The sequence below is a fragment of the Orcinus orca genome, chromosome 20, assembly GCF_937001465.1.
Source record: "Orcinus orca chromosome 20, mOrcOrc1.1, whole genome shotgun sequence".
NCBI classification, from domain to species: Eukaryota; Metazoa; Chordata; class Mammalia; order Artiodactyla; family Delphinidae; genus Orcinus; species Orcinus orca.
Window position 1 is genome coordinate 34,116,914 of NC_064578.1, and position 22,290 is coordinate 34,139,203.

Genomic DNA, 22,290 nt, shown 5'->3' on the forward strand with positions numbered 1-22,290 from the left:
TGGGTTCATTGTGAGCTCCGCACCGGGTTGCGTAGCCGGACGCCTGCAAACTTTGCACAAAAATCCGGCAAGGGGCGGAGGAGGAGAAGGAGGAGGAGGGTGAGGGTGGCGGTGGGGTGGGGGAGGGAGGGAGGGAGGGGGCCGCAGGGGCCGGGGGCCGGCGGGGGGTGGGGAGGAGGAGGGGGGCGGCTTTTTTTTTTTTTTTTTTTGCATAACTCGGCTCGGCCGAGTGGCCTCCGGACTCCCCGCGCCGCTGGGACCGCTGCTGGGACCGAGAGCCCCCGGCTGCCGCATTGCAACAGGCAGGGCCCCGGCGCGCCCCCCGGGCCTCCCCCCGCCCCGGAGCGGCCTCGGCCGGCCCGGGCCGCCCCCCCCCAGGGAGGCCGCCCCGGACCTGCGATCCGCTCCCCACAGCTGCCGACCCGGCTGCAAAAAAAAAAGTTTCCGAGAGGCAGGAGGAGGAGAAGGGGGAGAAGGGTAGCCCGGAGCGGCGGGGGGCGGCGGGGGGAGCCGGCCGCGGAGGGCGACGGAGCGCCGGGAGCCCCGGACATGTCCAGGCGGAAGCAGGCGAAGCCGCGCTCGGTGAAAGGTGAGCGAGCGAGGCCCGGCGGAGGCGCGAGCGAGCAAGGAGGGAGGGAGCGAGGGAGGAGGGACCGGCGAGCGGGCGGGCGGCCTGGGACCCGAGCGAGCGAGCGGAGAGGAGGAGGAGGAGGCGGAGGAGGCGGAGGCGGAGGAGGAGGAAGAGGAGGGGGAGGAGGAAGCCGCGAGCCGGAGGCGGAGGCAGTGGAGGTGGAGGGGGGCATACCGCGGACACCCTACCCGCCCGGACCCTCTCCGGGCCCGGCGCCGCCGCCCGCGGGGGACTCGGGCCTGGGGGCGCCGCTGAGGAGCCCTCGCTGCTCCCTCTTTGCGGGCCCCGGGCCCACGTGGCCAATCAAGGGGTGCGGGCCCGACTTGGCGGGGATTGCGAATCTCGGCGGCGGCGGCGGCGGGCGGGCAGCGGGAGGAAGGAAGAGGCGGTGAGGATGGGCGCCCAGGAGGCCGGTAGCTCCGAGGCCGCTCTCGCTGGGCCCCGGGCCTTGCCGCCTTTCCTCTGTCCACGCCTTGTCGCCCCGGGAAGCCGAGGGCGGTGGGCGTTGCTTGCGCGCGCCCCGGGCCCCGGCCCTGGCCGCCGGGCGCCCCCTCCCCGCCCCCTGCCCAGGCCGCCCTCCCGGCACGGGCCCCCATACTTCCTGCCTCCTCCACCGAGGCCAACCGGGCCGGGAGCCTCCGTCAGGAGTTCATTGTCTGCGCAGCGCCGGCGGGACGCTGGTCCCCAGGGGAGCGCAGCGGCTGCCTTGCGCGCCCCTCCGCGGAGAGCTCCCGCGACCCGACCCCGGGCACCCACACCCTCGTCACCTAGGCTGGCTTCCCGTTTCAGGTCCCCGGAGTGCACACGTTTGTGAGGACACACAGCCCCACATCCCCCTCTTCTTGTCCTTGTCTCGCATTCTATTTCTACCGAGCGCCCGCGGGCCGAGCGGGGCCCTGGAGAGCAGAGGCCCCGGGGAGATGCCGCATGAAGGCAACTGAGCCCCTCCCCTGTCCTCTCCCCACCCGCTGCCCTCTCCTGGCCTCGTCTGCTGCTTTGTCCCCATTCCAGTCTCCCCCGGGTGGGTGCCCGGCCTCCCCCGTCCCCCGCGCTGGGAGATGACAGAGGAGGGACAGGATGAGAGCCGCTACGTCTCTGGAGCCAAAAGTCCCGAGGCCCTTGTCCTCTCCCAATTCCCTTGATGACCTCTGGCCCGAGCCCAGTTCTGCTCTGAAAAGTTCATTTCCTGGAGGCCTGCGCGGGAAGGCGCAGGGGCCCCTGCTCCCTTCCTGCCAGCCCTGCTCCTGGCTGGAATGGCTGGGGCTGCATCTGGCAAGGAGGGTCTTGAGACACCCGCCATTGCTCTCCTTCCAAAGTCCCAGGAGATCGCGGGCACTCGGTTCAGCAGAGATTCTCCCTGTCATCTTAGCAGCGGACCAACTCAGTCCAAACTCAGCAACCCGCTTGCTCCCTTTCCTCTTTTTCCTTGAGATAAGTTGGTGTTGTTCCCCTCACTCTGGCAGGCATCCCGGTCCTGGATAGCCTGACCTGTTCCACAGAACTGGAGGGTCTAGAGGGTGTTCTGGTTGAAACCAAAATGGAGACCTCAATAAGGGGACAGGAAAACGCTAGATGTTTGTCCTTTTGCTGAATAGAAGGGTTCTCGGTTTGAAATAATGTTTGATTTCTTTTCTCTTTCCTTGGCTCACTGCTCACTCCTTCAAGAGCCACTTAAGGTGGCCCAGAGGAAAATGTACAATTGGAGTCTCTGGTTGGAAAAACAGTTTTATCCAACTTGGGCAGTTGATTTTGAGTTAAATCTACGTATAGAAACAGATTTTTCATAGAGGAAGATGCAGAGCTTACCTACCTCTAACTCAAACCCATGCCTCCATACCTCTTTCTTTTAGAAGTCGAGGCACAGAAAGCAAAGGTGGAGCAATTTGCCGGGAACAGATGGGTGGGTGTTTCAGAGTTGCTGGAACCTAATTCTAAAACCACTCTGTGTATCACTGAGAAAGACTCAAGAGTCTGTCTTCAACCTTTCATGGAATGAGCTTGGACATGATTTTTAATGAATGTCTGTCTCTCTCAATGTGTATATGTACATGTATAGCAGAGAATTCAAACTAATTGATGGGGGGAAGACAGCAAAGTGGGAACAAGACTAGTGTAGGCATTTTGAGAAGCGTTGTAAATATCAACCACACAGCGCCTTGCCTTTCGGCCCTTGGAGTGTGAGATCCTCTGTTTCTTCTCGCGACTCTGCATTTTCCAAAAGCAGCTCCAGCCCTTGTCTCTCACCATTTTGCCATTTATTCAGTTTACTGGGGTGAACAGGGTGGAGATGCCGCCCCTTAAGGGGGAGGAATTAAGAGAGAAGATAATTTGAATAGATAAGAGTTACAGCAGGTGATGGATTTATTGCTTTTCAAGAACTGCCTCCCCTCCCCCCCTTTCTCAAGCAATATTCAAAAGTGTGCTTGAGTGTGGACAGCTCCTTATCAAGTGTTTAAAATGACAAGGTCTTCACCTTTAAAGATGCTTCTTAAGGAACAGTGGTACCTTTTGAATTTTATTTTATTTGGCCTCCGCTGCTGTGTGTCAGGGCTAACGTCGAGGCATTGTGGACTTCCCCAGTCCGCACATTATATGTTGTGAAAGTTGCTTGGCTGTATAGCTCGTAATTGATCTAGCAAATGTGAAAGCCCATAGCAGGAAGGAAAGACAGAAGTGTAACAATTTCTAGTGGATGCTCAGAAAGTGTGATTTGCAAGCAGGGCATGACAGGTCTTAGTGGGGACGTCGCACCTCCCACTCAGAGACACAACCTCCCTTCTGGAGTGGGGTCACTTGTCCCCCCTGGATGTTTGTCTTTCTTTGGAAAACCCAGCTCCCAGGGTGGACACCCAACAAATAGAGAAGAGTGCTAGGCAGTAGGGCAGCGGGGAGAATAGCCTCGTTGGTCGTCAGAAGCCCTGTGATTTAAAAAAAAAAGAACCACACACACCAAAAAAAATATCAGTGTTACAAAAGTCACATTTTCTGACCGATTTCTCCCTCCCGACACCATCCTCTCCCTTTCTGTTTCCTGGTGGTGTGGTGTGGCTGTTGTGAGATGATTTGTTCCCTTTGATAATCTCGGCCTCATTCTCCGGGGTTGTTCCCATCACATCTCACTGATGTTATTTTGGCCAATGATATCAGGTGGTTTGTTAACCTACTCCCTTTACCCACACTGCCTCCTCAGATCCACAAAACAGCCCCTCCATTTATATGGAAAATTAATACATCTTTTTTCCCAGGCTCAGCTTAAAACTTTTGAATAATTGGTAATACTGTTGATTTCCTCCATCCAGCAACTGCCTGTTAATTACACTTCTTAATGTTAATTAGCACTCAGGCTGTGTCCATGGACCCGACAACCACAACATCCCAAAACTACCCCCAGTGACTTCTCTGTGCTCCCCTCCCCTTCTCTGTCTTCCTCTCCTGCCAGCCCATAGCTCCTCCAAAGTCCATCTTATAAATTTGTTGGTCTAGGGACTTGGAAGCGGTGTAGTTTGCCACTGCTCGTGTTTCCATGGAAATAATTGAGTTGTAATAAAAAGAGGCATCTGAGGTTACAGGTTTCTTGATTCAGCTGAGACCACATACAGGTGTAAATTGTCCAGATTTGTTTGGCTAAACGTACATGAGCTTGTAGGAAGGGCAAAACAAATCCTTTATAGGTTCTTTAGCTTTCTATGTGGATTGGGGCAGCTAACATTTAATCCCCCCTTCCTCAATTAAGTCACCAACTCCCAGCTTTGGGAGGACCTGTCTCACTCTAGAAAACATCCTTTATGTCTAGTAATTACTGTTTAGATTCTTCCACTTGTTTCCTTGCAAAAACTTAATAAGCAATAAGATAAACTATGTGTGTTGGACAGGAGGACCCTGCTAAACATTTAACCATAAGGTGCTGAGTGTGCATCGCACGAAAGGTGCAAAATGCTGGTGACTTTACAGTCATGAAGTAATTGCGTAGAACCATCCTGGCACTGTTGTGGCCTGCTACAGCATGTTAACAGGGGAGGGGGAGAGGGAGGGGGAAAGTGGAGTGCAGCATCTGATACAGCGTTCCTAGCTGGAGACTAAAACTGCAGGTCTGGTTCAGTCTAATAGAAAGTTGCAATCATTGCTATATCGGTAGCCAGCTCTTAAGCTGGTGGCTCTGGAATTCTTCCCCTGATGTAGGATTTAATAGTCTGGCAATTAGATGCATTGATTTCTCTTAACTGTTCATTTGGATGTGTAAACGAAAGAAACCTGCCACCGATGGAGACGGGCCGCCTGGCTCTTGGAACAAGGCTGATTTAGGAGGTGGTGGTAGGAGAATGGATATTTCAAGGCAGTGTTGGGGCCAGTTCCCTCTTCTTTTAAAATTTCAGCCCATTTTGCAGTAAAGTGAATAGCACCAGTTTTTCAGATACTGTTTAAAAATAAACAACGGTGTCCAGTTCTGTCTGAAAAGTAGAAGCATCCTCTTCTGCAGATGTGTATAGAGTAATGTTTCTGTCTTCGAGTGACGGGACTCACTTGCGTATTTTCGGCAGATGGTCTGTTAGGTACCAGAGGGAAAAGTCACAAAACACCTTGGCTCCGAGTTCCAGAGGGACCTCTTGCCAGAAATGGAGTTAGTTCTCTCTCCCCCTCCTAGAGGCCTGGGGTCACCTAGACCACAGTGGCTCTGTCAAGCCCTGAAGAGGTGTGGGGACATGGTATTTTGGACCCCTTGGCAACTGGTGGGCCATGTGACTTCAGTGGCTTGGAGAGTGGGTAGGTCGCAAACGTTAGCACCTCTTAACTCGCTGCTCCTGGACCTGCAGGTTTCTGTAAGCGTCACTAACTTCTGACATGCAGGCATCTAAAACTGTCTTGATGGTGGGCAAGCAGAGGAAGGCTAGCCCTATCTTGGCCCTCTCTTTTTTTTTTAACGGAGGTGGATGGGTGGGTTTAGTTAACTCTTTGTTTGCCCGAGGTTAAAATGGACTTACCTTTCCTGGACCTTGTCCATGGTACACTGGTATTTGCAAAGAATATTATCTTCACGTCTCGAAAATGTTTGCAATAGATATCAGGGTTCCTTTCTGATCTGAGGGTCCAGGGTAATTACAACAGAATGCCTTGAAAACTGTTAGTGGGCTCCCCGTTACTGTGGGTAGCCGGGGAAAACCTTGATACACCTTGGTTGGTGGATTTGACAGTTTCTGCAAATTCCTGCATGTTAGTTGGTAATCAGAGTAGTTTTGCACCCAAAATGGACTAATTAAGCCTGGATTGGTTATATTCCAATTGAAGTTTTTGGCGCCGTCAGCTCCCTCTGACTGTGGGAGAGGGTAGGGTGGAGTGGAGCGGGGGAAATGCTGGTGGAAACTTTTGATACATCGCTTACCTGCCGGGGATGGGGGGGGGTTGTACACTCAGTAAATAAAAATACTTTACCTCTTTCAAGGAGCGCCAATTAGCTGATTGCTCCGTGTGGCTGTCTTTAAGGAGAACGCTGTTTTACCTATCTTCTTTTACAAAGGTTTGATTTTTAATGTCTTGTGAAAAGGATTCTCTTTGTCTTGATTGCTGTCAGGAATAAAAGCATGATGGTAATATCCCTTTGAAAGCTATTGTATTGTCAGCCCTGGCTGACAGCGGGAGGGCCTCCCAGTGTTTTAGATTAGTGCTGTGAAAACACTGACATTTTCTTTGTTACATTGCTGTTGTTCTACTTGCGAAGTCAATTACACAATGTCAGAGCTCAGTTACGAGTTGACTTTGGAACTAGCAATGTCTTTTCATTCTCTTCTTAAAGATATAATTTACCTTTGTTGTTGTTGTTTTGTTTTCTTTTTCTCTCTCTTTTTTGACCTGCTTCCCTCTGGTGACCACCGCCTCTGCCCCCTAAGAGTCAGAACGTGTTAGCTAGGCAAACACACTCTGGTTTCAATCGTGGCAAGTCAGATTCAAAGGCTGCTACATCATTATCTCAGAATTCTTCTGCTCATTCACATTTCAGTGGCTTCTTATTGATATAGTGACTACAGCAGCCAAGATACATAAAAAACCCATCGAATGAGATTACGGTGTTGATAATCTCTTATCAAGTGGGTTGCTCTGGATTTGGGGTCCGTAAGGTTGGCAAATTCCAGGTTTTCTTTCTTTTTTTTTCCTGACCCGGGCTGAACCAAGTTCCTGGGTTGATGGTACCCCCAGCAAATAGTTCTTTGCTGCAGAAGATTTATAAACATTCTAATCTCAGAGGCCAGGCCTGGTGAGTTTTAGACTTAGAATCTTGGATGACATCATGGTAGGGATAGAAGGGTCTCATAAGAGGACCTTGTAACCCACCCTTCTCCCACTGCAGACAGCCAATGCGAAATTATAAGGCTCTCTAAGGTACCTTTACTGGGTGCCCTTGAACTCAGGAGTGATTTTCATTCCTGTCTTAAGTGTGTGAAATCCTGCTGCCGAAGGGGAGGCAAGCTTGACATGTCCAAAACTGAAAATGGTCAGGGTGGGTGTTTTTATTCATGTCCCTCCCCCTCCATCCCTGCCTTCTCCAGGAAGAGAAAACCAGAAATTCCTTAGTTCTCTGAACCTGGCTGCCAAAGAGGCAGCCACCTGAGAGCGGACGGAACTCGGGGCAAGGAGACTTCTGCCACTGACTCCAGATGACAAGGACGCTTCAGGAAACTCCGGCCGAGGACACTAATTGTGGGCCCCCAAAGTTGTTATTATGAACTGCCAGACAAGAGCCCGTGTTCGCCAGCAATTTGTCAGGACTAATTTTGTTTTTCTCCAATAATTGAAAATTAATGTCTTGAAGTGAAAGCAGATGTTCATGTCATCTTCTGAATTGGGATATAAAATGGGGCTCTGTAGATGGGCTCACTAATTTAACAGTAATTTCCCTCTCGCAGCTAATGGGGGTGTTGGGCTGACGCTACCTGAGGCCGGGGTTGGGAGATGAGAGCATCGGCTGTACCAGTTGTACTGTCTGAGGTGGCGGGAGCATTCGTTTTGGAGGGAGAGCAGGGTAAATAAAAGTATTTCCTGGGGCTATGAAACCTGGAGAATTCGTTAATTTGAATACTCATTCGTGCAAGAGATATTTATTGAGATGATTCAAGGCTTTATGCTGGAAAAGGTGAGGGAACCTTGGTTTGGGAAGAGAGTGGATTCCTACAGGTTAGAGGATCCTCGGCGCTGGGTTCGTTACCTTCACCTGGAGTGAAGCTGGTTAAAATTGCAGATTCCTGGGTCCAGATCCTGGAGATACTCACCCAGCTGGTCTGGGGAGGGGTTCAGAACTCTTCATTTTTTTTTCCCTTTAAAAAAATTGAGGTAAGGTATACATACTGTAAAATTTACCATCTTAACCATTTTTAAGTGTCCAGTTCAGTGGCATTAAGTACGTTCGCGTAGTTGTGCAGCCGTCACCACTGTGAACTTTCATTTTTAGCCAACGCCCAGGTAGTGGTGGGTTGGGCGTGGTCTTAGCCCATCATTCTCGGAGGAGGCCATCCAGTTCAAGGCCTCCGTTTTCTAGGGAGAGATGAGAAACAGAGGCTCCGAAGATGAAGTGATTGGGAGAGCTGGTGATGCTTTTCCTAGCTCTGGTGAGAGAGGGGAGACTGGAGTGCCCGAAGTCCGGGCAGGGCAGATGAAGGCTCCATCAGGGCTGGTGGGCTGGGGGCTGGGCAGGAGGGGTGCTTAGGAGCTGTTGAGTCATCTGGTGACCACTCTGAGGATGAGAACATTTGTTCTGTCTCCCTGAGGGGCACCGTTCCTCTGGAGACTGAGACTGGCAGGTGTGAGGTTGCCCTGTGGCCCTCACACCTGCCTGCCAGGACCCAGATAGCCCCTCTGACCTACCCAGCCCTGCACACTTCAGGCTGGTTTGTCTGTGATGGGGAAGGGGAGGGACAGCTGTTGGGAAATGGTCACGTTGTTGCCTTGATTCCCAGTCGCAGTTTGCCCACCACCTCTGGCCCGCAGGTCTGGGTGCTGCAGACGCTTATACTGTTCTCCTTGGAGGTGCCAGGTGCCTTTTTCTCCCCTGTTGTTTTTTTTTTTTTCCTGAAATTGAAATTTGCCCTTTCGTTACCCGGGCATGAATTATTTTTTGCAGCGTTGTCATTCCCTATCCTGCTGTGAGGTTTATCTCTTCTGTTGATCCTAATTAAATAAAACATACTGTCCACCTAACTTCTGTTGCACTGAATTCTACCTGCCTGAGACAGAGTGATGGCCATCTGGGCTTGGTTAGGGAGCAGGGCATGGCTGGATAAGGGAGCTGGGATGGTAGTGGCTGTCATATCCTGGCTGGGTGTACCCCCTTGGCCTGGGGACTGCAGGACCTCATGGCCACCAGCAACATACAGCATATTTCTGGTTCCTGAACCTGAGATATTGCTTTGTCCCTAGCCCCATGGGGCTGCAGGTCTGAACTTGGGGAGAGGAAAGACAATCACCAGCTCCAGGGAGTCCCCAGGGAGAGGGTGAGGGAGGAGAGGCAGGCTCCCAGGGCAGGGGGATGGAAAGAGGGGGCAGGCTCCTGTCGCCTGGGATGGAGGCTGCAGAGAGCGCTGGGTTCTCTGGGGAGCCGTGTCCCTGTCCCCTATCCCCTCAGGGAGAGAGGGACCAGCTAGGGGCCTGGCACGCATGTTGGGAAGACTCTACTATTTTTGCCTTTGAACTTCTCGGGATCCTGAAAATCCCACGTTGAAGAGAAACCTTGGAGGCCACTTTCTTCAGACTTCTTGGAGTGTGTTTATGGCATCCTTGTTTCCATCCAGCCTGGACTCACACACTTTCTGTCTCAGGGAGCTCACGACCTCTGTGGCACACCTGTGCATTTTCAGTTTGAATTTCACGTGTTCGTCTTTCTGTGAAGCTGCCGTCCGCCTCCTGTAATTGAGGTGCATTGGTTCTGGGTCTGCCTCCTGGGGCAACAGGGAGTAACTCAAATCTCCAGTCCTCAGAGCAGCCCTGTTGAGAGTTGGCAAAACTGGCCTTGCTCTTCTTGTTCAGGGGGAGGGTTTCTTTATATAGGATGCAGTCAGCCTGGTGGGCTTCCAGGACGCCACCCTCATTTGCAGATGACCTTGACTTGGGCTTCTGGGTCCCTGTGTTGAAAAAGGATTTGTTAGGTGAATGAGTAAGTGTGTAAACTGTTGAGGGAATAAATGAACGGGTGGACAAGTGAATGAGTGAATAGTGAACAAATGATGGGTTAATGACTGGATGAATTCCTAGATGAATGAGTCGATGAGTGAGTGGGTGAACTGATAGGGAGCACAGATCATCTTTGTGGGTGACTTGGGCTCACAGCTGACATCTCTGGTGGTCTCTCCTGCCCCCCCTTCCCCTCCCCCAGTCTCTATTCTGTTCAGGAGGTGGGACATGCTCTCTCTGGAGGACTGGGAACCCTCATGCCCCTTGGGGTTGGCATGCTTTGCACCCATTCTCCCCCTTTATCCTCAGCCCAGATAGGGGCAGGGGTGTGTGTAGTACTCTCTGCTATGAGATTGTAGCTAGTTTATTGAAGCTACCGTGCCAAGCGTTGTGCTGGATTGTAAAACATTGTTTTCAAATGATAAAAGCAATATGAGATTTTCATACTAACTTTAAATAAAACAGAACTTTCAATTGAGTAAAGTCCCTTCCTCTCCCCCCTTCCTCCCACAATCCCGAGGGGGCTTCAAAGTGGACATATTTGACCCAGCTTGGTGCTGGCCAGGACTCTGCAGTCCAGCCTCCATTAAGCGACCTTCAGGACCTTCTGCATCTTTCAGGGATGGTTTGCCCTTCAATAGCACTAGGAGTGAGGGATGGGTTGGGAGAAGCAAGGAGGAAGGAGAAAAATGGGATGTGTTTGTGGGGAAAACCGCCAATAAAATAAAACTCAGTGTAAAAAAGAAAGACCCCCTACTCACTGAAGGTCTGAGTCAACATTGATTTATTTCTCTGGAACGGGAGGGTTGCGGTTTGGAGGAAGCATGCTCTGTGATCTTGGGCAGGACAGCTTCCACTGTGGGCCTCGGTTTTCCTGTCTGTGAAATGGGATGGAACTGGTTGGGTTGGCTCTCTGTCTTAGATGGGTTAAGATGTTCATTCCTGGAACATAGGAATGGGAAAGCACAAGATACTTTGGCTTTAAAATAATACAGACTAGAAAGATGTTGTCAGATATTTTCAAGGTACTTTTTAAAGTGACAGGTCTGCAGAGTGAGAACACGGAAGTGACAGATGTGGGGGATCCGCCAGCAGGGCAGCTGGATCCTCCCTGGCTCCCCCAGCCCTTTTGAGGATTGAGGGGAGCATTGGGTAAGAGAAAACATGTCAAGGGCTTGACTGTGATGTCGGTATCTTTTCATGTGTCTGACAGTTCAGTCTGAGGTGCCCCTGGCTCTTTTGGCCCCAGGGCCTTTGCCAAGCATCCTTGGAGCAAGCCCCCCGATGCTCCTCTAATCCAGGGGCAACGTGGGTGGAGAATGTCCAGGTCCTACATACGCCCATCCAGAGTCGCCATCGTGGCCGGCCCTGATTGTGGGGAGGATGTGGGGGGTTAGTGAGCAAGCACTCACCTGTGCCAGGCCCTGCCTTCAGCTCCTCCCACCTGCCCCCCCCCCCCCCCCCCCCGTCAGTTCTCACAACAGATCTCTGACTTATCTTCTGGGCCTCAGTTTCATGGATGCACACACTGAGGCCCAGAAGTACCTTGGCCAAAGTCACATGTCTGGAGGGGCAGAGCTGGGATTAGCCCAGGGCTGGTCCAACTCCGGAGCCTGAGTCAATAGCCATTCCCTTTACCTATAACAGCCCAAGGGACCCGAAAAGATAACAGAGAAACTCATGCTCTCTCCAGGGGCTGGAGGAGTGCCTGGACTCTGGGCTGGGAGAGAGGATCACAAGTGAAGGCCCAGGAGGTCTGTCCTGCTCCACCACCCATCTGTGTTCTCCTTTTGGGCTGTCCATATCCGCATCTTAAAAAAAACGATTTACACATCTTAAAAAATAATTTAATCTCTCCCCCTTCTCCCCCGGGGATGAGCACTGTTATCCACAGTTATTTTCCTCCCAGACCTCTTCTGTGGTGGACTTACACAAAAACATATGTATAGACATCCATGCATACATAATTTTAAACCTAGATAATATCGTATAGTGCTTGACTACACTTTCTCTTATTTGCTATTTTCATAAAAGAGTGTTTCCCATCTTGGTTACACATTAGTATCATCTTAGCACTTAAAGAAATAACATTACCTGGGCCCCACCATGGACCAAATAATCCAAACTCTTTGAGGATGGGGCCCTAGGTGAGTTTTTTTTTTTTTTTTAAAGCTTCCCGGGTACTTCGACTGTGCAGCCAGGGTTAAGAACCATTAGTGTAGGAGACATCATCATGTTAGTGTTACAGACGACTCCACTTCAATAGCCATAATGCTGTAGAACGGGTGTATCAGCATTTATACACAGTCCTCTACTGACGGACATTTAGTTATTCACTGTTATACACAAGGATGCAGGGAGCGTCCTTGTTTATAAATCTTTGTGTTTCTTAGGCTAGATTCCTAGAAGTGGAGTTATTAGGTCAAAGGGTAGACACATAAAATTTGAAGGATATTTCCAAATTGCCCTGCACAAAGGGTGTACCTTCAGTAATAGTGTGTGAATGCATGTTTCCCCAATCCTTGCCCACGTGATGCATTCCTTTTCTCTTTTCTTCCCCTTTTCCTCCTCCTCCTTCTTCTTTCCCCCCTTTTCCTTTTTGCCAATCTGGCAGGCAAGAAACAGCTCATTGTTTTAATTTGTACTTTCCTGATTGCTGGTGAGGTTGACCATTTTTCTTATCTTTATAGAACATTTTTATTTCTTCTTTAGAAAGGGGAACTGAACTGCACTCTGAATGTGGAGCTTGGGGGTGTGGGCGATACTTTCCCTCAACTAGTCCTTTAGTCATGCTCTTCTCCCTTCCATCCATCATCCATCCATTCACCCATCTATCATCTATCCATCATCTGTCCTCCATTGATGACCTGTCCATCCGTCATTCATCATCTATCCATCCATCCATCTGTCGTTCATCCATCCTTCTCTCCCTTCCCCTCTTCTCCCTCCCCTCTTCTCCCTTCCCTTTCCTTCCTTTCCTTCCTTTCCTTCCTTTCCATCCATCCATCCATATCCTGAGTATCTTACCCAGGTAAGTATCTTCGCCTGGGCTCCAAGGAGGATGTAGAGATGAACCAAAGGGAGGCCATGCCCTCAGGAAGCCCACAGTCTGGAGAGGACATACAACCCTAACCACAGGGCCCAAGATAGAGGTGCAGGTTGAAGGCTGAGAGAGGTTGGAGGGGTTCCCTTGATAGGGGGAATCAGGCAAGGTCTGGAAGAGGGGGTAATGTTTGATTTTGTCCAGAAAGATAGAATCACAACACCCAGAGCAGCTAACATTTAATGAGCTCCCCCTGTATGCAGGCACTGGAGTGTGCATTTTTCAGGCAGTATCTCATCTCGACACTCACTTCTCACTGCTCAGGTGGGGGCCTTAGACTTTTTTTTTTCCCCCACAAGAAATAACAGATCTTAGAGAATCCTTAGTTGAACTCCCTTGTCATGTGAATGGTCAGACTTTCCCAGAAGGGCAAATCAGATGTCCAAGGTCATGTGATGACCTTGTGGCAGAATTGTGCCTGGGGGCAGGGCAAGGTTGAGTTGGGGGGATCTTGCTGCTGCCACTGACCCTGGCCAGGGTCTGCCTTGGGAACATCCTGGACCCCCCAAGCTGTGGGGTTGTGTGGGGGGATTCTGAGCAGGCAGACCTGGACTCCCACTTTTTTTTTTTTTTTTTTGCGGTACGTGGGCCTCTCACTGCTGTGGCCTCTCCCGTTGCGGAGCACAGGCTCCGGACGCGCAGGCGCGCAGGCTCAGCGGCCATGGCTCACGGGCGCAGCCGCTCCGCGGCATGTGGGATCTTCCCGGACCAGGGCATGAACCCGTGTCCCCCGCATCGGCAGGCAGACTCTCAACCACTGCGCCACCAGGGAAGCCCTGGACTCCCATTTCTTACCCACCCACTTCCTCCTCATGTTACCGGTGAGCCTCAGTTTCATGTTCTATGAAATGGGGGCTCCCCTCCCAGGAGAGGTGTGAGAAAGAGCTTTGTAAAACTGAAACGGCCATCCGGAGGCTTGGGCTGCTCACACTTCGGAGCAGCCTGACCTGACTTTGCCGTTCTCTCTCTCTCTCTCTCACCTGTACATTTGTGCTTTGAATGCAGTGCCAGAGGACAATGCTTGGGAAAAACCTAGCTTTTAATCTGTCACCTGCTGGGATGGCCCTACCCCCCCGCCCCGAGGTGCCAGGTTGTGCAAGAGGTTTCTGCATCCCTCATTCTCCCCACCTCACCAAGGACAGCTGTCTTTCTAAAGGGGGGCGCACTGGCCAGGCACAGGGAAGGGGATTGTGTGGGCTGGTGTATGCCCCAGATGGGTGTGAATGTGTGTGTATGTGTGCCTATGTGCATACATATGTGAGTCTGTGCATGTGTGTATGAGCTCGAGTTCGTCTGCGTGTGCACATGTATGCGTGCACGTGTGCCTGTGCACGGATGTACGTGTGTGAGCGCCAGCCTCCATGGGAAGAGGCTCTTGTCATTGCTTGCATGATTCAGACCATCAGTAGGCGGGTAGAGAAAATGCACATGGATGGTAGACTTTGTGAATTTAGTTTATATCCATTCATTGAGATAATTTTGGAGCACCTACTACACACCAAGCACTATGCTAGACTTGACTTTGCTAAAACAAAGAAGCAAGTCCTTTCTCCGTGCTAAGATTCAGTTGACATCTGTAAAGTCATGACTGTGAGGGTGAGAAATGAATTTATATTCTTGTTTCCCAAAATGTATTCCAGGATTTCGTTGATGTTCCACCAAAAGAATAAAAAATATTTTCTGTGGCCAAACACATTTGGCAACCACTGTGTTAAACAGAGTTACAAGTTTTTAAAACTTACAGGGCTTCTCAGAGTCTTTCAGATGCTAATATGGGATTCTCTCAGACCTGTTAATAGTTTCTGATTTTCAAACTTACTTGATCACTTGTCAGGGAATCCTATGACCTGGGTACAGTTCAGGTTTCTAGCCTTTGAAGGTCTACTATCATTACTGGTTTGCTCATTCATTCATATGTTTATTTATTCATCTCATACGTTTATTGAGCACCTACTATGTGCCAGGCACTCTTCGAGGTGCTGAAGCCACAACAGTGAACAGACAGAAGTTTATTCTAGTGGTGGAGAGAGGCCATCTACAAGTACATGAGTCAATAACATAATTTCTGAGAAACAAAGCAGGTCCTGGGATAGGCAGGGAGTGGTGGGGAAGGCTGTCCAGCCCGGGCCATCTGGGATGTGACACTTAAGCCCAGGGTGATGGGGGATTGGTCATGAGGGGAGCTGCGGGCTGGAAGCCTTTGCAGTTGGTGCTTTGGAGGGGCTGGGCTATGTGGGAGGTGGGGGTCCTTCCCTGGGCTTCTGCCTTCTCAGCTGGGAGGGCACACCACTGGCCCAGCCCTCTGTGGTTTCTATAGCACAGTCAGGGCGCAGAGAGATGCTTCTCCGGGTGGTGAGTCAGTCTCATGGGGTGCTTTCTGAGCACCACCTGGCAGAGCCCCTGCCTGTCCCGGTCACTGCCGGGTCCCCAGTGCCTGGCACCGGACCCACATTCCCATCCCCATCTGACAGATGGGAAAATGAGGCCAGGAGGCTCCCACAGCCCATTCCCTCAGAGGCCCAGCCCAGAATCCAGCGCTTTTCCAAGCCAGGGCTGTGACCCGAGGCTGATGGGGTGGGGAGTGCAGAAACTTCTAGGACGGGAGGTGGGATTTGGGGTCCTCAAGGACCCTCCTGGGGTATGTCTGCAGAGTTGCCCGGTGTGATCTGGGTCCCAGGAGGTGACCGAAGGGGAACGGAGAAGTGGTGGGGAAGGGGGAAGAGGTCAAGGTCAGTGGGAGAGGGCGAGGCCATCCGGGAGATCCGGGGTTGGGGAAGCGGCGGGAGAACAGATAGGGAGGGGGCATGGGGGAGGGACCTTGGGGCCCGTCCTGCCCAGCGAGCCAGGCCGGCCGGCCGGGCGCTTGGGAACGCAGCCCCTTCCCGGGCCCTCGTCTGCCTGCCCCGCGGGGCGGCCCCAGGACCCCTTTGAGGCGGCTGTCCTGGGAACGCGTCGGGCCGCCCCCCGCCCGGGAGGGCTCCATGGCTGCGGCGCAATAACTCAGGCCCAGGTTCGGGCACAAAGCGGCCGCGGCGGGGGGCTGGCTGGGAAGGCTCGGGCTGCGGCGCTCGCTTGCGCTGCCCGGGTGGGGCCGGGGCTTGTTCTGCACCGCGGGCCGCCTCGCCGCCCGCCCCTCGGAGTCTGGGGCTGAACGGGCCCAGCTGGCGCCCCCAGAACTCCTGAGTCCTCGGCCCAGAGCCGGGGGGCGGGGGGCGGGGACCGGGCAGGAGGCGGCGGCTGCGTCTAGCCCACAGCCGGGTGCCGGCCGGTGGGTGGGCTGCGGCCCCCGCTGGCCAGATGTGCGCCTTGGGAGGGGAGACCGGTGCCGACTGGAGCGGTGATTAGCCCGCAGCTTTGGGGCGGGGCTGGGAGAGGGCAGTTGACCACAGTAGGGCCGGTCCCTGAGTGGATACACATACAAAATAAATGTCCTCGATTGCTTTTGAGCACTTCACATTTAAGCTTCACAGCAGCCCTATGAGGTAGGTACTGTGATTATCCCCGTTTCACAGAGGAGGAAACTGAGGCACACGGTGGCAAAACGAATTGCTCAGTGTCTCACAGTTGGGACCAGAGAGGTTTTGAACGCAGACACTGTGACCCCGGAGTCGCGCTTTGCCCCTGCTTGGCGCCCAGGCGCACATGTATGGGGATTATGGGCGTGGGAGTGCAATTCTGAGTTTATTTGTATCTGTATATGCTCAAGAAATTACAGACGGAAGATTTACAAACAGATCTAGTGATTCTGGGTTTGCCACTTAAAATTCACTCACTCATTCATTCACTGAATGGATACTTCCCGACTTCATCCATTCCCTGGATGTGTATTTCCCATTCTGTGCTCGATCTTATTGTTGGGTGCACAGTGACAAGCGAAAAAAGCTGCGTCCCTGCCTTCACGGAGCTTGAAGTTTAGTCGCGGGCAGGGTAGCGAGCCTGACAATAGTGAACTGTTACACTACCGTGCAGGTGGGGTGGCCCACAGGTCCCTTCTGGGGAGTCCTGGGGCAGCCCCTGGACCTTAAACTTGAAAACCCTGGAGGTTTGCACAACCTCTGAGCGCAGAGTGGTTCCAGAGGTTCTCACGGGCACCTCCAAGTACCCAGGGAGTAGGTTGGGGGGGTTCCCTCCTCATTTTCCAGATGAGAAAGGGGAACCCAGAGAAGCCCACAGCCTGGCCTTGGTTCACACTGCACATACGTAGCAGAGTTGGTGTCTACTTGTTAGGCTTCTCATTTCCAGGGTCCCCACGTCCCATAGACAGGGGTCCTGACCCCCAGGTCCTGGCTCACTAGGGCCTAGGGCTTCCTCTGCACACCGTTAGGGTTGGAGGTGGAGGGTAGGCCCTGATGCCCCGTCACTGGCACCCAAATCCCTGAGCTATCCCCGTCCCTCTGACCTCCAGTCAGGCCAGTGAGAAGACAGCAGCCCTCAAGCGCCTACCGTATCCACAGTTCAGTCTGAACTGGGTATCGGAATGGGCTTTATTCTGAATTTCGTGTCTCCATGGCCTCAAAATACCCATTGCTCAGGCTTGCCCTGGGAGCTCAAGGCTTGTTGTAGGTTCCGGGTCTGAGCTTTGGGTAAGGCTTGGCCTATCCTCAGACCTCTCTGTTCATTTTGTTGTTTTGTTAGGAGAGTTCCAAGTCTGCTCTGCTCTGTGGACAAAGGTGTGGCCCGGGCCACAGGGGTGGCAGGAGGGGGTCACATTTACTGAGGCTTGCTGAGTGCTTTGCGCATGTTTTCTCATGAATCCCCTCAACGGCCCTGTGAGGCTGGTACCATACACTTGCCATCCTTCAGGTGAGGAAGCATCGAGGGTCAGCCTGAGGTCCAAGGTCACATGTCACAACCAGGCTGCCTGACACCATGTGCCTGCCCAAGTCACTCCCAGAGCCACCTTCTGGACTCCTAGTAGACAAACGGCCTCCCCTCCCCCAGGAGCCAGGCTGGGAGACAGACCCATAAACAGTGATGAACTCTGAGGCTGGTAACACCATGTTCCCCCTGAGGACCCAGCCGGTGGCCAAGTCCGCACTCCCCCACTCCCCTCCCCTCCTCCTGCCTGCCTGGGCCTACTCCTCAAGTTCAGCTGGGGGAGAAGCAGCTTGGACAGGCTGGGGTGGGAGGACGAGGCCAGGCCCTTGGGACATTCGGGGTGGCTGGCGGACAGAGCTGTACCTGCTTCCTGGGTTCTTAGGAACTGCACAGCCAGGCCAGCCCCTCTGTTCTGCTAGGTGGGAGGTGCTTACTTGATGCATTTAGGGTGGGGAGTCCTCCCTTCTACTGTCCCCCACCCCACCCCCAGGCCCCAAGAGTCCAGCTGGCTCAGCCCAGGAATCTTGGATGTGGTGGTTTGGGGTGGGTGGCCTTGCGGAGGGAACTCAAAGATTTAAAGGGCCCTGTCATCTGGGCCTCGCTCTGTTTCCACGCAAACTGCCCCTTAAGCCCAGGACGTGGCCGGTGAGCCTGCATCTTCCTGCCCACCAACATTTTCCCTGAAGCTTGGGTTTGAACCCAGGGCAGGAGCCCCTCTAGGGCTGGGTTTCCAGGCAGCCCTTCAGCTGACGCCCATCTTGGCCAAGAGGCCCAGGAGCAGCAGCTCTTCCCCTCCCTCCTGAAGTCCCTCTCCCTGGGCACCGACCCTCTGCATTCCCTGCCCTCCACCCCCTCCTGCGCAGGCTTCCTGGAACCCAGGGACCCTGGAGGTTTCTGGACCATATCGAGTTGCCTGGGTGGTGGTTTCCTTTTTTTTTGGGCCATGCAGGGTGGAGGCGCTGGGAGAGAAGCCGGTGATTGGGCCAGGGCCAGCCAGGGGTGGAGGCCGACTAGAGTCCGTGTTTCCCAAGGTCGAGCTGTGCTGCCCAGCCCCTACCTCTGAGGAGCCCGAAGCCCGGCCTCCCCTCCGAGCTGGGACCAGCCCTGTCTGGCATTTCCTGCCTCCCTCCCTTGCATTTTGCTCCGGGCTCCCCAAGGACGCCCCTGCGAGGTGGTGAGGCCCACTCTAGCGGCTCTCCCTGGTGACTGGGGCCTGACTTGACCTGGTAACGCCACAGTGCTGCTGAGGTCAGGCCCAGGATGAGGTCAGCTAGATTGCTTTTCCCCAGGCTGTACCTCCTGGCAGGGCTGCTGCGCCAAGCTGGGCCCACCTTCTGCTCTGAGCCAGGGAGGGGGTCGGAGCTGACTGAGAGGGCTCCTCACAGACCCCTTGGCTGCGGGCTGGTGGGGAGGTGGGGCTCTGGAAGAAGCTGAGGGGGTGGGGGAAAACAGAGCCCCCGGGGCCAGCGGGTAGCAGAAAGGCAAAGACGTCTGGGGGCGGGAGCCTGGGCTAAAGCCCCTTGGAGTTAACTTTGAGGCGATTTTGAGAGCCCAGGTCCTTGGCAGCTCTGCCCTGGCTCCCCGAAGGCCCACCGCACACATGGTTTTGCTTTTGCAGGCATCCTCCCCTGGTCCCCTCCCTCTGGGTGCCTTCCGAGTTCCTCGGGCCCCTCCCCCAGTCCTCCTGGGCCCCCTCCTTCCTCCTTGACCCACTTTAGTCCCCTGTTGCTGGGGGAGGGGAGTGTGCAGCCGGAGGCTCTGATCCTGGATGCCTCCCCCAGCATCCCTTGGGGCGGGCTCTGGATGGAGCCAGCAGGCTGAGCCGGCCCGGCCCCAGGGACTGGCACACGGTGTGCTCCGAGTGGCAGCCTCCCTGCCCCCTCCATGGACAGACAGTTCTGGACAGCTGCCCCTGCCCGGGCCCCTGGGAGGCCCTGCCAGGGCCAGGCTCTGGTTTCCCCCAGCCCCAGGGAGCTGCTGCTCCAGAGGTCCCTCCTACCACTGTCTCCTGGCCGAGCGCACTTCCCTGAGGGGACGTGGGGCAGGGCCAGGCCCTAGCCTCCACCCATTCTTCTAAATCTCTGCTGGGGAGACTGGAGCTGGGGTCAAGTTCCGTGTCTGCTGTTGATTTGTGTGAGTTGGAGAAATCCACCAACCTTCTCAGGGCCTTATCTATGGGACGCAGGATTTAGACCAGATAGCTAACCTTTACTGAGCATTTACTATGTTTCAAGGACTCAGCTAAGCGTTCTATATTTATGATCTCATGGTATTGTCACAATGATGTCGTGAGGCATGCTTTCCTAATCTCTATTTTAAAGATAAGGCAACTGTGGCACAGAAAGGGAAAGTAACTTGCTTGAAGTCACACAGGCTGATGAGATGAATTTTCGTTGCCCTAACATTCTAGAATCCATCCTGATACCCGGGGCTGTTAACTCTTCCTGGACTACCACATGGCTGTCTAAGGACTTGAGACCCTCCACCAGGGGTCCTGCCTGAGTCCCCCATCACTCTATCCTGCTCGGGTGTTGCATGGGTCCCCCTGCCCTGCAACAGGCTGCGGAAGCCACAGCCCCAGGATGCCCCGCCAACTGGGAACTCACTCCATCCCGAGTCCTAGCTCTGTGGTCCAGGGGCCTGGCCCCACGTGTGATCACTCCTGAGTACAGGCCATGTCCTGGCTGCCAACTGTAGGAGCCATGAGCCAGCGGGAAATTCCTCACGCCCGCCCCGCGTGACCACCAGCCCAGTCCCGTGGAACCCCCTGCACGCTCTCCCATTCTCCCTTCCCACAGCCCTGTCAAAAAACAAATGTAAAAAACGGGGGGCAGACCCTGAGGGTGCTCTTTGAATTTGGGAACCGTGCTTCTCTAATCTCTGCCTTTTCTGTCTTTTCCTCCTTGAGTCTTGACATCTGTCCGTCCTCTGGAAACCTTTTCATTTCATTGTCTTGCTGAATAGAGGAGGGGGTGGGTGGTAGTCGTGGGGCTCTGGGAGCAAGTCAGCACATCTTTTCTTATTTGCCTAATTTCCTCGCTTAAATGTATGTTGTGATTAAACATTTTCTTAGCAAGCTTGGTCAGGGCTGCACTGAGTTTCTTTTCATAAACATTGGCAAGTGAATTTAACAGCCCTGTTTGTATTAGCTGGAGGTTTCATTTGCATAGTGATTGTTCTTATGAAACAAAATGATCGCTTGCAGTTTATGAAACTGTATAAATACTGGGGTCTGGAGCTGGGTGCATGCGCAGGCCTTTCTTCCCACATGGAAATCCGTCCGTCCAGTTCGGGGAGGAAACTCAGGCTCTAGGAAGAGCTACGTGCGGAAGCTTTTCTTGGTGGAAAGGTGTTTCCAGGGCTGTGGGTATTGCCTGGTGGGTGGAGCCTGTGGACCCCATTCAGGTCAGGGGCTCGGGCCCGGGGAGGGCCGAGGTGAGCATAAGGAAATCTCCAGACTCCAGTATCTACTCCTTTGTGTTACTCTTTCAGCCTTTTTGATTAAGGTTGCAAACTGGTGGCCCGAGGCCCAGTGTTGCCCACAGATCTGTTTTGATTGGGTTATGCTGTGTTTAAAAGAAATAAACCAACATTTAAAAATGTGGAGATTGCACAGAAGCATTCATTCAGGTTTCTTGCTTCTCTCTCGTAACAAGTGGGCAGAATTGGGACTGCTAGGCCCGTTGTCCTGCCTGGTGACAGTCCTGGTGGTGAGGGGCGGAGGCTGCTCCAGCGGGTGGGATATATTCATCAGGGCCCCTCTGCGCAGGTCGCCCACTTACGTGCCTGCCGGCCCTGGGGGACTTGGGATCCTGACTGCAGTAGGTCTGTTTACCCGGTGTCCTGCAAGCTCGAGGCTCAGTGTTTCACTGGGATGCCCTCTGGGTCCCTGCTGATCTGTTACGAGATGTCTGCTCAGGCTCTGCCTATTTGAGGAGCTTCCCCTGGGCCCCCTGGCTCTGCCCTAGGGGCTCTGGGTTCCAGGCCTCCTGATGTCCTTATTGGCCAGGGGCAGAGATCTGGAAAAGGAGTCACTTTGGGAGGTCACACTCCTTATTCCCAGGAGCTTGCCTTCACTCAGAACATTCCTGGCCTCCTCCTCAGTGGCTCCCTTTAGAGCCTATTGCCCCCAGAAGACAGGTGTTTCATGATCTCACTCTGTTTTTCAGACTCAAGCAGCATTGCCCAGCTTGGTCAGCAGGCTTGACCCAAATGACTTTTTAGCTGATTCTAATATATTTTAAATCTACTTGTGTTGGGTGGGCCCAGAATAGTACCTGTATAGTTGCAAACAGTCTGACAAAGGATCTGGGCTGGAGTTGGATTTACAGCTGAGGAATGGTGCCTGCCCCACCCCCCCGATGACCTGGCCTCAGCAGCAGAGCCCTCAGATGTTCGGTGGCTTTTCTGGACCCTCCTGCACATTGTAGGAGGAAAAGTCAGAAGTAACAAAGAAAGTGAGTGAAACTGATGAATGCCAGCAACTTCTTCACTCTGCAGAGCTCTGTCCCATAACCTGGGTATCTTTTTTTTTTTCCTGTCTTTAATTAATTAATTAATTTTTGGCTGCATTGGGTCTTTGTTG

At 53.3% G+C, this 22,290-nt stretch overlaps 1 protein-coding gene across 1 annotated transcript in view; it reads left to right on the forward strand.

The window, feature by feature from the left end:
* Positions 1–209: 209 nt before the first annotated feature.
* The window catches only part of ZNF423 (zinc finger protein 423), a 329,315-nt gene continuing 307,234 nt past the window's right edge, over positions 210–22,290 (forward strand). Inside the window, exon 1 of the mRNA XM_004264880.3 lies at positions 210–589. Coding sequence (XP_004264928.1) covers positions 550–589 — 40 coding nt within the window. The 5' untranslated portion in view covers positions 210–549. The remainder of the gene's footprint in view (positions 590–22,290) is intronic.